This window comes from Patagioenas fasciata, chromosome 1 (assembly GCF_037038585.1).
Source record: "Patagioenas fasciata isolate bPatFas1 chromosome 1, bPatFas1.hap1, whole genome shotgun sequence".
Lineage (NCBI taxonomy): Eukaryota > Metazoa > Chordata > Aves > Columbiformes > Columbidae > Patagioenas > Patagioenas fasciata.
In genome coordinates, this window is record NC_092520.1 from 25,492,925 (window position 1) to 25,510,261 (window position 17,337).

The window sequence follows — 17,337 nt, forward strand, 5'->3', positions numbered from 1 at the left end:
AGGCTGGGGGACACTAACCTGAGCGATAAACTTTACTTTGAAACTTGCCTACAACTATTTACCTGGTAAAAGCAACTGCGATGACAGATACCCACAGTCACTGCAAAAACAAACAGAACCAGGAATAACAAGGATGTTGCTGATCTAGATCAACAGTTTTGTCACTGAAGTCATGAACTAGCAGGAGATAACATAATTGTTGAAACATTTTTCTTATGTTCTTCTGGTGAAATTCTTTGTCCTTCGATTTCTTTTGCCTTTTTCCTCATATCCTCCTCATAGCTTTTCTTTCTGCTATTCTTAACCAGGGGTTATGGATAAAGTGTAAGCTGATTTCCATCCGATGTCACAAGGGAGATGTGAAGGAAAAAAAAATCTGGTTTTAAATGGCATAACTCATTACATAGATTAAATTGCAATGTAGCAAATCCTAGTGAGTGAGTATTTGTATGTGTTGAAATACAATGATGTTAGTTTGAAAACTGACTAATGTTAGTATGGAACGGAAATACTGTTAATATTTGGACTTGTGGACCCTTATATGGTCCCAAATGAAACAGTTGTGGTCCCCATGAAATCATAGAATGCCCTGAGTTGGAAGGGACCCACAACGATCATCGAGTCCAACTCCTGACCCTGCACATGACAACCCCACAGTTCACACCATGTGTCTGGGGGTGCTGTCCAGTCTCCTCTTGAACACTGTCAGGCTTGGGGCTGTGACACCTCCCTGGGGAGCCTGTTCCAGTGCTCCACCACCCTCTGGGGGAAGAACCTTTTCCTAATGTCCAACCTAAACCTCCCCTGGCACATATTCCTGCCGTTCCCTCAGGTGGCAAGTGGGTACATTTTTATTTTTCTCCAGGTGTAGGCGTTTGTTAGAGCCATCCTTTGGGCTCTAATAGCTGCCTTTTGAAACATTTTCACTGTTTATGGCTCTTTACTGTGCAGTTTAGACAACTAGAGCATGGAAAGGTCAAGGAATAGTTTCTGTTCTAAAAGCTTATGATTTCAGAAAGGGCAATAGTTTTAAAATGAAAGAGGTTAGATTTAGAATGGACATAAGGATGACATTTTTTACAGTGAGGCTGGGAAGACACTGCAACAGGCTGCCCACAGAAGCTGTCAATGCTCCATCACTGGAGGTGTTCAAGGTCAGGTTGGATGAGACTTTGAATACCGTGGTCTAGTGGAAGATGTCCCTGCCCACAGCAGGGTTGTTTGGAATGAGAGGATCTTTAGAAATCTCTTCTGACCCAAACTATTCTGATTCTTTTAAGAGTTGGGTGGCTTTTTTTACTGCACAGAGCAAATGTTGAATCTTAGTGCAGCTCTGACAGCAGTGCTGTGGTAGCTACCACTAATTCCTGTGCTTCTTTCTGCAGTTATAAACTCAGGTTGCCCACCATCTTCTGTATTAGTACCTTGCTGCTGCCAGCACAGGAGCCAGGCGTGACCACCCTGCAGCTCGCAAGAGAGCTGAAGCCACAACTTCACAATTCCCATGCTCTTTATTCCATTTTCCAATTGATAAAAATGCAGTTATAGATATTCTAGGCAATTGTGTTTAACACAGCTGAGGACAGAAATGAGACGGACATTATACACTTTATATTTTAACTACTCAATCTTGAAATAATCTTTCTATCTTGTCTGGAATTTTATATGTATGCATGTGTTCACACTTCTGCAAAGGTTTTTGAAATGGATATGGTAGACAATCTTAGGAGACCACTTGCATAACTTGAAGACTCTCTGTCTCGTTGGGGGAAGTTTCTGTAGCTTTTGTGTATGTGATGGTTTCATATTGCGGTTTATTTTTTTAATTTAAAGATGTAATCTTACATTTTCAGTCAGAGATGGAGAAGCCTAGAGGAAGGAAGAAAGCAGCTATTACAGATTCAGAAGAGAAACTAAGCATAGATGACCTGAATAAACTGGGTCAAGAGCAGAAACTTAGAGGTAGTCAACGGGGAAGGAAGAGACCTGCAGTTGTTACAGAATCTGATGAAACACAATGGCAAGAGGAAAAAAGGCTAAAAGAAGATGTAATAGAAAGTGAGGATGAACAGAATAGTCCACCAAAGAAAGGGAGAAGAGGACGCCCTCCCAAAGCAAATAATGGGGGAACACCAAAGGAAGAACCAGTAGCAAAGTCATCAAAAAGGAACAAAAAAAAACAACCACCAGCAGCTGCAGCAGAAGAGGAGGAGGAGGAAGAAGAAAGGCAAACTGAAAACATTGAACAAAAGCCCAAAGGTGGCAGGCAAAACAGGACACAGAAAAGAACACAGCAGAGGTGAGTCTGTCTTCATGTAAGCTGCATTTTTTTTAATTCTTGGACATCAGTTATAATTTGATACTTTGCAATTTGGGTCTTCCTCAAAACAGCGCAGAATCATCTGAAACTAGTACAGTTGAATCAGCACAGTCTACGCCACAGAACAGACGAGGAAGGTCATCAAAAACACCACCATCACAGCAAAAAAAAGTGTAAGTGGTGAATATTTTCTGAATTTGTATTTAGTGAAAATTAAAAACATACCTCTGTGCCCCCAAACAATCAGTTACTGAAAATATTGCAGAATACTTTAATTGACAGTTAAGAAAATAAAATGTCATTGCTCTTTCTAAAATGCTTTCCCCAGCTGCTTCTCCTAGAGCATCTCAAACCAGAGCAAGAAGCTGCAAGTAAGTTTAATGTGCCCAGGTAGCATATATGTAGCTTTGCTCTTCTAGGAGTAAAATCAATAAAGCACCTGAGTGCCTTGAAGACAGGGCTTTGTTAGGACTTCAGGGGGCAAATAGTGCTCCCATTTGTTTTGAATAGGGTGGAATAATCAAATTGTTACTGTGGTAATACAGTATTGTGGAGAATTAAATTTATTCTGATTCTCCTTAAATTGACATTCACTTTCTAATTTGTGACTTTCTTATTATCTACTTGAATCATATCCAAATGAATAAAATGTGCTGCAATCTATGAGGGCTAGTAGCTCTTGACAATTCTGAGGTATATCAAACTCCAAAATAAACGTCAGCTCTGCAGCCAGCTTCATTTTCTTGTGCCTAATGTGGGAAACTTCAAGTATCTCTACTTTTTCTGTACGTGTATATGTAATATATGTAAAGCAGAGGTGTACAAGTGGACAGGACTTATTGGCCCACTGCTGTCAAACTGCAGCTCATGAAACAGATACTTTTCCAGAACTTGGTGATAAATTCCTTAGGGCAATATTTACACACGTCTTCAGGCTCTCCTATGACTCTGTTTTTCTAGCTTCTGAGCTTAGTTAGCGTCATGTTGATCTTCTTCTGGCAGCTTAATGTACCAGTTTGTCTGTCCCCAGAGATCTTTGCCTGAACAAACTTGTGCCCTCAATTCACATTCCAGTTTCACACCATATCACGTGTTCTGGCGTTTTGCAGGCACAGTATCCCAGCCTTTCCAGTGTTCTGTTTTCCTGCCTCAGGTCAGACCTCTCTGTAACCAGAAACACAGGTCCCAGCACTTTGTTGGACACTACAGAAGTCTCTGCTACTTACACAGTGGAGCAGGAGCTGGAAACTGCTACTGCCACGCAGGGAAGACTTGCCAACAAGTTCTTGTTGGGTGATGTGCCATGTGGCATTTGTCAAAGATGCACTTTAGGAAATACTTAAGTAGCTTCTGATTCACTTCTCAATGAAATCGGTGAACTCAGTATGTTACTTTACCCCATTTTATACAGAAAGTAAACTGTATCAGTACACATGATCAATAACAGGCATAGCTCTCATTTGTGTGTACGTGCATTGTTCCTGCCATGAGGAGCCCAAGTGAGTTTTTTTTCAGGGTTCAGATTTGTTGTACATTCTAGATATCATACAAAAAAAAATTGTGTGTATTTTTTTATGTTTTGTGGTCAGACCACCTAAATTTAGATTGTCCTTTTTGCAAATCTGCAAGTAAAATATGAGACCGCAGTAATTCCTCAGTCTAAAGTGCGTTGTGGTCCGACCTTTCTCACTTTTCTACATACACATGTACAGCAGTTTCAACTGAAGGGAGCTGATGGACTAAGCAGTGCTGTGTGCCAAAAAAATAGAATATATTTAATGCAAATGCTTAAAGCTCTCTGGGCTCCTTGGAGATGAATTTGGCATAAGAATTTGGAATTTCACCTATGAGGTGATAACATATAACCTATTTGTGATAGCTAATTGGGTTACCAGTTAGGACATGTGAACTGGCTTATTTGTGTAAAATGTGAAAGGAGATGAACCTAGCTTGTGAATAATTGCTCTATTTCCTTTTCACTTCTGTTGCCTCTGTCAGTCTTGGAAGGCTTGACTTGGGCTAATCTGTATTGTTTCTCAAAAGGATGTCATGTTGGTTGGTTGGTGCTGAAATCCCCACTGTAGTATAATTAATATATGCAATTCAGAGATTTTATTTTGTACAGATGTTAGTGTGGTGCTCAGGACTGAAAATTCTCACCACACGTGTGGTTTGCTGCCAGAGGACAGTTGTTTTGGAGCTGTATGCCCCCAACTGGGGATTGAAGTGTGTTAGTTATCTACCGGGAACAGAGTTTCTGGTTTAATTTCATCCAAAAAGTCACCCAGTCTGGGTGCACCAAGACTTGCGTCAGCAGTAAGCAGGATGATTCAGTTATTTGATTCTGAACTGTGCTAATGACTGAAACCAAAATGGTCATGTGGATGCAGTTGGGTAGTTTTTGATACATACCTAGTTGGCTTTTTTTTGTTTAAGGTATGGGGGTGACTAGTTCTCATTTTAAACAAACAAATGCTTTTTGATTGTGGTTCAGCTCCCATGGCCAACACAGACAGTTACAGATATTGTTGACTGATTATTCTTGATTATCCTGATTAAGGCATTGTTATCCTGGTTATCCCTCACTCTTAGTGTCAGCTAGCTTGGAAAATTTGCATTGATGTTCAATATAGTGTTGATTTCATAAATAGCAACATGGGTTCTTCTAGGTCTGTAAAAATACAGATACAGTTATTCAAATATTTTTGTGTATTAACTCGTATAGGAGGAAAGTACACCTATTCATGTAATCGAATAGAAGGGAGAAAAAAACTATTCAGTCTCTGGTTCTTTGGCTTTTCCTGTTCACTGGTTACTGTTGTGTCCACCTTCTTTAGCCAGTATTCTCTTGTCTGTAGAGGTGAAAATTGTATTCCTAACACTCTGTTCTGGAAGAATTTGGTCTTCAAATTCTGTTGTCCAGCCTCCTCGTCCCACTTCTGTGGAGGAGTATAAGACAGTATAATATAACAGTAAATTTCAATACTGCTGTTCTTGTGAAGTAAATTTTAATACTGCTGTTCTTGCTCTCATACGTTTTATACATGTGCAGATCTATACACTGTGAAACCGATCTTTATTTTTCTTCTGATTTTAGCCGGGCAGGACGTTCCAAACAAGCAGCCAGTAAAGAGAATGAATCTAGTGAAGAGATGGACGTATTTCAGAGTAGTTCACCCGTCAGTGATGACATTCCCCAGGAAGAAGTAATGGAAGAAGAGGAAGTTTCCACAATCAACGTAAGAGAAATGCCTGAGATTTCCTTTGAGTGTCTTTGTGATGTCCTCTGTGTATTTGCGTTCAGAGAATGACTTCTGTTCTCAGAACTTAACCTTCCTCCTTTAAAATGAATGAGGTGGTTGTCACCTCCACTGTTGTGTTGTGATGCTGCACTGGAGCTTCCCAGAGAAGCTGCATTTTTTAGACGATGTCGGTTTTTGTCAAGCATCTTAAATGTTCTGTTCTGTATCGCCTTTGTATCTGTCTGCCTGAGTTGTGTAGTATCTCACAGGAATTATTTTCCAGGTAACTCATGCCCGTTCTTCTCGACTAGATTATAATAGTGAATAGTGTTTCCTTACACAAAACAGGAGCACAGAACGAATAGTACTGGAAAATAAGTATGGAATCTTGGAGCAGAATCCTAAACCAGCTTATGCAAATATGTTAAAATTAATTTATTTTTTTATTAGTTCCATACAAATACATTAGCAATGTTAGTAGCGATACTAAAAATGTAACTGTGGAAACTGTGAATGCCTTCACACTTTTGGACACATCTGACACTGTATACAGTTACTCAAACATTCTTGTGAGACTAAGCATAATTTCCATTATAAAATGTATCTATTATTGATTTGTTTTCACAATTTTAATGTAAAAATACTTAAAATACTTCTTCTTTAAACAGGTTCGTCGCAGAACTTCCAAAAGGGAGAGGCGATGAGTGAGCAAGTAGTTATCAGCCTTCCAGGTGAAAGCTTTGAAGAATGCTTTTAATGTAAAGCTTGAGACTGAATGAAGCTGTTAGTGCACAAATGGGGTTGCTGAAAAAAAGACACAACCTATTGTACTTTTACTGCCCCTGCATTTGCAGTCCCTAGGTCACAAGCTTTAGCCACACACATGTTGATATCATTAACTGTGGATTTTTGTGAAGTGTAATGTGCGCTGGCTTTGTAGACATACGAACTAAAGAAGAAAACTGTAAATAGTTCTTTTTTTAATGTTTCTGACTTCTAAAGTGCTTGTATAGCTTTTATCTGCGGCTTTAAACTGACAGTACCCTACTGTTTATTTGATCTATTGATTTAAATAAGAACAGAGTTTGTTGAAAATTGATCTCAAGCAATATCTGTCAGTGTTCGTATTTGTACTCTTGTTGACATTTAACTGTGAAAAAGAAATCAGTTGAACAAATAGTGCCACTTTCTTTTGCCACTATTTGTTGAGGAGCAGAAGAAAAAAATAGCCTTTGTTTCCTTCTTGAATCTAACCTAGTGTTTACCTTTAGGCACCCACCTGTCATCAGAGGTGCTCGATTACTTTCTTTTACAGTTGAACAATGTTGGATAGAATAATACAAGAGATGCAAATTGTGAAAGAAGTTGTTTTACACCTCAGTATTGATGCCAGGCTTTTCTGGACTTCTAGTGGCATTGAAAATTCGAAAAAGATTTAAAATATTTTAATTTTAAAAGTGTGTTGTTAAATAATGTACTGAATACCCTACCCATTTTATCTTCCCCTATCAGTTTTTATTAATCTACTGTATCAATAAAATTCTGTAACTGAGTTTTTAATAGTCTAGTATGTTAATGTGTATAGATATTTCCTTCTGAACATGATGTTCACAAAGAGCAAATTATTACTACATTATAATATGAAATCTGATATATAAACATTAGTGAAAATACAGTTCTTATTACAATGTAAAGTTAATCACAAAGAAAAATTTTATTGATGCAGTGTGTCTTTATAAAGCTGTTCTTGAGAGCCAAGTGTTTTGTATTTTATAGTGAAGTTGCATGTTTATGAAAAATGTGCTGAAAATGGGATGTAATGTTTTTTTGGAAACTCGTATCTAGCAGTAGTATATGGTAGGTCGCCTCATGAGAGAACCTTCTATTGAGAGTTTATTGTACCTTTTTGGTTTGATTTTGGTACTTGAGCCAAATTTTTTTGGTATGAAGAGCTACATTTTGGTTGAATAACGAGCTGTTGATTATCGCGGTCAAAGAATTCAAGATTTGAATGGAGCTCCGTTTTTATTTTGTGCTACCACAGAGAAGTTGGGGTTTTTTTGTTGTTTCGTTTTGGGTTTTTTTGTATAATCTGCAAAAAAAAAAAATAGAAACAAAATACTTTAAGCAGTATCCTGTATGCAGTTTTACAGTTTACACACTGTGTCTTTGAACCAAAATGTGTAGGTTACTACACTACGCTTAGCCAAGCACATATTAATAACTTGAGGTGCTGTTCTCCCTCTGGTGCCCTGCAGTTGACAATATGTGAAAAAATCAGTTTCTCACTTAGGAAAAATTTATTTCATTGAATAACTGAGCATTTTCATATAATACATCAATAATTAAGTTATAGTTACAAGGTGACCTGTAAAGATTAGAGGAAAGGATAATAGTAAAACATGGATTTACCTATTTCCAAACTATAAGGTGCCTAGTAAAGAAACCTTTAACATGTTTTCATTATGCATTTTTTTGGTACCAGTGAAAAAAGGTATTATAAAAATCAGATTATTCTGACTCAGCTGAACTTCTACCCCCTCCATTACTCAGCTTTTCAACATTTATACCTATAGATATGGGAGAAATGCTGCCGAAAGAGGCAATTATGGGTGATTTTAATTGACTTGGAAATAGTTGGCACAATGGAACTGGCTTACTTATGCTTCAGCAGTGCAAATACAAGTTGTTGGGGTTTTTTTATGGTATAAAATGATTGAAAGCTAGCTTTATATTTTCCTCTTTGACAGAATTGCACTGAGAACATTTATGGTTGATGTACCTTTAAATCCATTTTATACAAAAAATATGAAAAATTGATGCTGAAACTGCTGCAGACTCTTGAGGCTTTTTGTGCATAAACATGGCTAGGTTAAACTTCATCGAATATTGATGCACATTACTGATCATAATGTTTAATGTAAATTTAAACTATAGTTTTGCAATTTACATGTTGATTTCTTGGGTTATAATGTGTAATTCATTATTTCTTGAGGAACAGGCACAGCAAATACTTCATTCTTATATTCAAACCTCTGCTGAGTTCATTCTCATCTCATATAAAGAAAATGATTATTTTATGTACTAACATTTTGAGATCTGCGTACAGTAGCTACAGTAGAGTATAATTATGTATAAAAGATAAATTGCTAACATTCAGTTAGCATGCTCTTCTGCAATGATAATGTTAAGTTTATAAAGATGTACTGTATTACATTAAAAGATCAAATTGAACCCACTGTAACAAGTTCCAGTATGAAATTTTTGTGAGATTACCGAAGTATCTTGCTGTACTGAGCAGCAAATTTGGCTGATTTGTGTTACATTTCCTTTTCTTGCTGCAGTGCAACAGGAAACTTTCAGTGATCTGTAGTTGAAATGCAAGCAGTTATTGTAATCTTGATACTAGTGTCAAGGATTAATTCACTTTGGTTCCAGAAGCACGGGGTTTTTCACTTGTCAGCAGCCGATGCAGTTAGTATTTAGGGCTCGCTAATCCACTAATAGGAAGGAAACATGAAATTGCTTGAAAGTTCTAGCCTGAGTACACCCCTTCCACCTGGGATAATTAGATTCCTGTGTTAACTACACTTGGCTCTGCCAATTGACTTCATTTTCTAACAAAATTGAACCCTTTTCCAAATATTTTGACATTTTCTGTTTTGACATTTCAATCTATGTGAAAAAAACGCAACACATTAGAGTTTACAAAAAAGCATTTGCATTAAGACATTTCCACTGAAAACGAATATGCTCAACTTGTGAGTAAATTGCAAAAAACTTGAAGATTAAATACTTCATTCTGAAATAACATTTGTCATCTGATATTCTAAAAAATACCCCACCATGCTTCACATAGAGGTGTGTGTGCAGGGTTGTTTGGTTGGTTGGTTTGGTTTGGGTTTTTGTTGTTGTTGTTTTGTTTTGTTTTTTGCTTGTTCAGGTTTTGACAGATTGACGAACTCTGCTTCTGTGAACACGCGCAATAGGTTTTGGATCCTGCAAGTTTACATCCCTGTGGTTTTGTGGAGGTAGTTCTTAAATGCATTCATCCTATGTAAATACAAGTACAAAACCAAGTACACTGTTGTGTTTGAATAGTCTAACACTTGTGCACACAGGGCATATAATGAAAAGAGCTTTCATGTATCTTAAAACATGCGTACCCCAGACATACAAAATTCTGAGTTTGTGAATGGAAGTATTTTTTAAACTTGTCTCTTGTTTACACATGTGTGTATATATATTGTAGAGATGGATACCTCTATACTGTATCAAGGTAGGTGCAGTAGATATTTTACAAACACCTTTTAAAGAAACATATTCAGGTATTCCACCATGTTTGTCCAAGGCAGTGTGTCCACAAACACATGTTTAAGATGAGTTCTAGATGTCCACCCCACTAGTCTGATGGCTCCATGAGGACCAAAATGATAAAATTCACCTGACCAAGACCCTCTGTCCAGTCATCCATCCGGAGAAGCAGAAGGACCCGAGTGCATTCTTGTTTCGCGTTATGCTCACAGATTGCCATTCCATTCTTTGCATCTTGGTTGGATATTGCCTTTACAAAAGATGTTTACTAATTCAGGTGCAATTTCCTGACACTGACAGAAGTGACTTGTATTCCACAGATAGAAGTCGACTTCCCGCTGTGTCAGTAGATTTGTCCTACGGACTTGGGACACCTGCTTCATTACCTACAGTGCAGCTTCTGGTATTTTGTTGCTAGTGGAAAAATAAGAAGCTGAATGTTGGCAACGGGGATAGAAATACAGGAAAAAAAAAAAGCACCACCCAGCTTCCTTTGAAGTTCTTCATATTCTGCTGCCTGAAAGATCTGAGCTCTGCATAGAGCTGACCAAGTGCCATTATATTTCTATAGGCAGGATATACACAGAGTCATGCAGTGTGTATATGCTGTAAGGAAAAGGTTTCACACTTGCATTTTTTTCAGTGCCTCACTACAGTCACATTGTGGTTTTTTAGTGCCCTTTCATTTCTGTTATGAAGATGTATGTTGTATATTCTTTTGAGGTAGCAGCACTGTATCCTATCTATGAAAAAGGAAGAAAGTCTCAAATACAGATTTCTACCCCTGCCAATCAGTATTTAGTAATCATGTGATATATTGGAATTAGTTTTAACATATAGTTTCTTTGGAGGATGGATATCGTAAGGTGTTTTATTTGGCTAGCTGTGTTTCTGATGCCTCTATCCTACCTCACGTCTGTACATACAAAGGAATGTAGTATTTTGAAAATGGAAGTAGTAGTATTGAATATGCTTCCTGCTTTCTTGGGAATAATTTTATTATTAAAAAAAATGCAGTTCCCGAATTTATTACATGGTTCTGAACAGATCCAGAGAGCTGAAGGTGTTAGATGTTAGATCTTGTAAGACTATGTCAGTATTGTTGCATTTTATTAATTTTCTAAACATAGAAGACACTTTCTCAAATGATGATATGCCATATAAGAGAACACGTGAACTTAGTAACAATCTAAGTAGTAGTAACAACTTCTGTTGGTATTATAATGTACAAGAATGCATTAGAATGAAACATTCTTGCCCTAAAAATCTTTTTCTCCTGATAATGTAAAACAGCTTTCTTCTAAAGTCACAGCACCTTGAAATAGTCTGGCTTGGAACAGCTGGTTTTTTTGGTAGATAGAAACCTATAAGCTTAAAATATATGTTCCTTGTAGTGTGTTTATATTCAGCAAAATTAAATTCTTGTAAATTAAAGATATTTTGAAGGACAGAAGAGTTTCTAATCCACATTTAATAAAACAATGAGGTGTTCATTTTAAGCAGTGAGGCTTTTTTTTATAGCCGTATCTATAGATGCACTAGCATGTTACATGAATCTGATGTGCACCACCGTTTCTCCAGAGCCTTTGACTTACAACAAACTGAAAGGCAGTATGGACTGCCTTTGTTTTCCCCAAAAGGCAGTTGCTGTTATCCTTCCATAAACACTTCAAAAGATAAGAGCTGGAAGAGGAAGGGAGAGAAAAATCATGGGTTTATTTACCTTCTCTTTATATTCTTCTATATTCTATATGGTTTAGGTGATGGAAAAACAATGCTGTGTGGAGGTGTGTTGGGTGAAAAGTGAGATGTTAGAAATGAGTTATTAATTTGAAAGGTGGGAGAGACATGAGTAAAGGATATGGAATAAACAGATAAATGAGATGGGAAGGCAGTTATTCAATACCAGATGACCAGTGATACAGGTCTTCTATTAAAGATGAAAGCCTAGATGAGGGAAGCTGAGTGATTATGATAGTATCATTATTATTATTATTATTATTATTATTATTATTTATTTAAGAAAGGAGAACTAAGGATATGTTGCTTTCTTTGATTTGGACGAAGAGGTTGGAGTGTTGAAATATGTGTAAAAACACATAGAATTGAGACTGGTACCCAGAGTGTGTTTGTGGAAAGAGGGCGATAGCTGCTGCTGAGGTCAAATATGAGGGATTTGCAATAGTTGGGCAAAAGAGGATTCTAACCTTCATGGGTAGGAAGATAAAGTTAAGGCAGCATCCATTGAAGTGCAACACTAAAAATGAGGCAAAAGAGGCCAAGATATAAACCATTTGGAAACAAGAGCTCTCAAAGCTGCCTGATAGCAACTTCTTTTAGAGGTGCATGCTGCAGACAGCAATATGTAATCATCGGTAATGATGCCTCCTGCGGTGCCTCTCATTAAATCTTTCGACGTGACCTGTTTTCATAACAACTTTTTGTGAAACCCTGACGACCCAGTCTTTCCTACGAATTTCAGTGTACCCTCTTATGAGCCTAGGATGGTTCTTCCTTCCATATGTGTGTGTCCTCTCCTAGGAGACAATGTGTGTCTTATGCCCAGTCATTGCTGCTTTTCCATTCCCTTCAGCAGGCCCCAATGAGCCAGGTTTCCAAATCTTCCTGGTTTGTGACATCATCTCTTCCTGAGAGGGTGGTCAGTCACGGGAACAGGCTCCTCGGGAAGTGCTCACAGCACCAAATCTGCCAGAGTTCAAGGAGTGTCTGGATGATGCCCTTAGTCATATGGTTTAGTTTCAGTTTCTCAGTATCTAGTGAACCAAGCTCCTTCCACGGTTACAATACCTCTCCAAAATGTTGATGCTGCCTTCGAATAAATGGCCTGCATTACCCATGAAATGGCAAGCAAGGACTCCCTGAAGCGTAAGTAGCCAGCTCTGTGCTCCCAAACACAAAAGAGAGCGTAAACCAAAAAGAGGAGTAATTTGGAGAGATTTGGGCTGAATTTCAGTTCAGTTCTTGCTGTTTGTATTAGGCAAGCAGCAAGTCTTTGGTAGGAACTTGAAAAAAAGTGAAGATTGTTGTAGGAGAGATCAAGTTTTGCCAAACCATTTTCTTGTATTAATGGAAGGATCAGAACAAGTTACTCATAAAATATGTATCACTTTAGCAACTTTTAATAATTATGTATTTGGGCATTGTCCTGACAAATGTGTGACAATGGGCTATGGGGCGTTACACTTAATTCTGCGTGGCATAGTATTTTAATCTCTGCAAAGGTCTAAAAATGAATCGTGTTTTCTTCTTCCTAAGCTGCTCTGCTGCTTCTGTTGTTTTGGTTTTTTAATAACTCCGCTATTTAATCAGCAGCATCCATTGCTTGCTTTCCATTTTTTCTATTTATCCAAAATAAGGAAGTGAGAGATGGTTATGACACAGAACTAGTGTCCCTTAGTGAAATCATATTTAGTTTTGATAAAATACTTAATATATCAGGAGAACACTTTAAATCTGTACTTAGTCCATTAATTTCTTCAAAACTTGTGACTCTACCTTCTTAGTTTCTTTGCTCCTATTTGATGTTGAGTTTGGAACATAGGTTTGGGTTTTTTTAATTGTTTTCTGCTAATGCAAGTTGGGTTAAAAGAGTCAATTATGATCTGCTGAAAATAAAAAAAGTATTAATAGTATAGAATATATGATGTGTTGCTGCTACATACCAGAGCCTTCACAGGAAAATCTCACATGTTGTTTAGCCTCAAATAATTGTTTTCAGTGGAAATCAGTTGTTTCTCTTGGAGCCTGTGCAGTTGCAAAACAGCTTTCCACAGTCAGGGCCTTCCTTCTGTTTGATACACATACACTTACACATGTGTTGTTTATATATAAAAATACTTGGCATTAACAGCAAAATTAAGGTGGAGCTTTGAAATATTGTCTATATAGTATACATAGAACTGCAAAACTTTTGTCTCTGACTGCATATCTGAACATTTACTGAAAGAACTTCCTACTTAAGGCTGGAGAATGCTTTTGCAGTGTTCAGGGAGCCATACGCCTCTGTCCTCACTTACATGCTGTGTAGGTTTGTATGCACAATATGCCTAATACCATGTTTGTTTATTTAAATTTCCTGGTGAGGTATCTATTTGTGTGCCATTTTTCTACAGTGTGGTCTGATTGACTCTGATTTGATGGGCTTTACTGAAGAAGGTCTTCTGTCTGTCATCCTGACCCTACAGGGGCTCTTGTTTGAGTGGGGCATAGTTTTGGGGTGAAGTTCAGTCTTTTTACCTCCATACTAAGAGAGAAAGTGACATTTTTCAAAAATGACTCTAGAAAATAACGATTTTTTGGCTCCTTTTGCATATCTAGATGAACATGGGCACGTTGCAGTTCTCAGAAGAAACAACTTTCTCCCTTGTTGGTACTAAAGACTTGGAACATTCTTCTGAAGATATCTCACCGTATCTCAATATGCCCTGAGATCTCTCAGCCCAAGTGGGGCTATAGAGGCCCAGTAGATTACAAAAAACTGTCTTTTGGAGTTGATGTGGCTGTGGCCTTCCCAAACAAGGACCACATGGGTGGTGTGGAGGCCACTGGTGACTCCGCTTCTTGTACCCAAGGAAACAATACCGGTTTTGTAGTTCCTATTCTCAACAAGAAAATGTAGTCCTTAGTACTGAAGCCATCCCTGCTTAGGACCATCGTATTTCGATTCAAGACTGATGAGGACTTTCAAGTTGTTAAGTGGCTGGGTCATCCCATTTTATTACAAAGGAACTTAAAAAAATATCCAAAGTGTTCCTCAGTTTAAATTCCTGGGATGAATGACTCGGATAACTGGGGGGCTTGTAAAGGTGGACCCCCTATTTGAAGCTCTGGTTTCCATATTCTTGGTAATGAAATGCGATGTTCCTGATAGCCATGACCTCTGCTAGACGCAGGGAGATGCTCGCCCTCACATCCCTTTCTGTTGTCTTTCAGCCACGTTTCTCCATTCCTCTGTTGTGTTCATTTCAGAAGCAGTGGGAGTTTCACCTCGACCAGGAAGTTGCTTCATATCTTTTTGTCGTGCTTGTAGAGCTAATTTATCTGTCACAGTCTTGATATCAGAAGGCATTTTGATTATTTGGGTTTTTTTTCTGACTGCATACATTCAGACCTTTGAACACCTTTTAAGGTGTTCATTTCCCCTGTAGGCATTCTGTCCGGGTGTTCCCTATTTCTAAGCAGTGACTATACAACAGGATAGTAGTCTTTGTCCAGGCCTTCTGTGAAACAGTTTTAGGAGGTCAGTGATCAAGGTGGGTTCTGCCAGAACTCAGATGACTTTCATAGCAGTGCTTGAAGATCTACTGCATTCTGGTTGTCCCTTGTGCATCTGCCTGCGGCCTTATCTGCACTTTCACAAATCTAAAATCAGATTTCACCACACAGATCTCACCACTAGAGCCGATGCGGGTCATCTGATACGATACACAGTGTGATACTACACACAGTGTGGTGGGTTGTTTGGTTTTTTTTGAGAGCCTTCTCCTGTGTTTGATAGCTACTGGCTACTAAACTACTAACTGTGCTAAAAATGGTGTAACATTTTCATGGAGTGCACACCAACTTGAATGAAGAAGTAGGAAGTGTATTTGTAGTGACTGATCTTTGAGAGACATTAGCGTCCTGCTTGTTTTTCCTGCCCCTTAAGCATCTACTATGGGTACATTCCTGCAGCTGAGAGGTCCCGAAAGGCATGACAGCTTTGCACATGCCGAGGGAAAACTCCTGTCTCACAGGGCGGAGAGAAATAAAACCAGGTAAGAACTGTGGTTATTAAAGCAAAATGCACGTGTGCATTTACTTCCTTTCTGGCATTTCTGTTGTTACTCTTCTGAAACAGCTGATGTTTTAATTTCGTACAGAGAAGGAACCGAAACGGAGCGGTTTTGTCATGTGTATGTTCATGGGAGAGGGCAGGTTGTGAGCATGTGCAGAAAAACCCTGGTGTTCTTGGTTTTGCATTCTGTGCACACCTGTGAAAATGTTAATTGGTAAGAACTCAAATGCCTGTTGGGTTGTGCCTCTTATTTTCGCTTTTACACATCTACATTTCTAATGTGCTGAAGCAGACTGCCTGAAATAGTCCTGAAAACAAGGTTGCAATACTTAAGCATATTGTAGGTTTCCTTATTTGGAACGTGGTACTTACTTCTCTTCATATGGCATTGGTTGCTGTAGAAATGCTCTTAGTGACTATGAAGGGGAGAGATACCAAACTAGGGAGAAAGTTCAAGTCCTCATGGGAGAATAGAGTGCACTGTTGTTCTACATAGCAGGCAGCATCTGAGTTCAATAAAAGATTGGCAGTAGCCATGGAAAACTCCTTAGAACATAAGTGTGATTTGCTAAAAACAAAGTGCATACGCTGTATCCATTTGCGGTTTTTGTATCTTCTCAATTTCTTCTTATGTTTCTGCCATGGGTTCCCATCTGCGATATACTGTTCCTTCTTACATTTGTCTAATAGCACAAATACAAATGAGGAAACCCAAGTTCATCTCAAGAAAAAGCCTAAAACTCTTAAGGTTCTGCCTGTTTTGTCAACAGCAGATGCACTGTGCTATATGCTGTACGCTGATTGGCTCGTGAGGCTTTGGTGAGCAGCAGTGATTTAAAACAGCCCTTGAGAAGGAAAGTTCATCTACCATCTCTGGAATATGCACCTTTTTGCACAGATCTGCTGTGGCTGAGAGCCAGAACTATACAAGAGGAAAACAGATAAGAAATGAAAAATAGTGGAATGTAGCCAGGGAATAAATGCACTTTCCAAACCCTGAGGATATCCTAGGAAAAAAGAGGTCCAGAAGAAATGCATTAAAAATGCAAACTTGCAGATTCTTGTAGATTGCCTTTTTAAGTGATGCATTGCATTTGAGATATTGGTGGCATTTGGGTGATTTATTGAGAAAATATCTCTATGAATAAAAATTAAAAGTATTTCAACCCTCTGCAAAGAGGGGTAACTTCACTGAACACTGCATGACCAGTCACGTGGTGACCAAGTCACACCTCACTTTCTCTCCCAAAGGGAAGCAGTATAAATTCACATTGCTGAAAGGAGATGGGTATTGGGTTTAGATTCTAGCAATGTGGTATCACTTCATCCCCTCAACTGAGTGAGCTTGTGTCCAGGGGAGCACTTTGGCCACTTGGCGTGAAAGGTTTGGTGTTGCTGAGGTGGAGCAAGAGGTCAAGGGAGAAACAAGCAGCTACAGGTAGAACAGGCACGGATCAAGGTTAGCTTGCCAGTCACAGGTTTAAATATGCCATAGTGGATGGAGGTGATTCCTGGGGTGGAAAGAAGCTGCCAGCTAACCTCTCATCTGGCCAGGTGGTAGTCCATAGAACATCTTGATTCAGGCCGCATTTTAATTAGATTAGATAGGGAATGGGTATTCTGGCTGCTTATGCCAAAACATGAAGTTCTTCTCTTGCACCTGT

General features: G+C 38.5%; 1 protein-coding gene across 4 annotated transcripts in view; it reads left to right on the forward strand.

Annotated features, from left to right (window-relative positions):
* PDS5B (PDS5 cohesin associated factor B) overlaps positions 1-11,375 on the forward strand; it is a 110,241-nt gene extending 98,866 nt beyond the window's left edge. For 3 of the 4 annotated variants that reach the window (XM_065829896.2, XM_065829917.2, XM_065829906.2), the window contains exons 32-35: positions 1,854-2,299; positions 2,392-2,493; positions 5,418-5,559; positions 6,231-11,375. In XM_065829896.2, the coding sequence (XP_065685968.1) occupies positions 1,854-2,299; positions 2,392-2,493; positions 5,418-5,559; positions 6,231-6,266 (726 nt within the window). In that variant the 3' untranslated portion in view covers positions 6,267-11,375. The remainder of the gene's footprint in view (positions 1-1,853; positions 2,300-2,391; positions 2,494-5,417; positions 5,560-6,230) is intronic. The other variant, XM_065829925.2, reaches the window with a different exon arrangement.
* Positions 11,376-17,337: the final 5,962 nt, after the last annotated feature.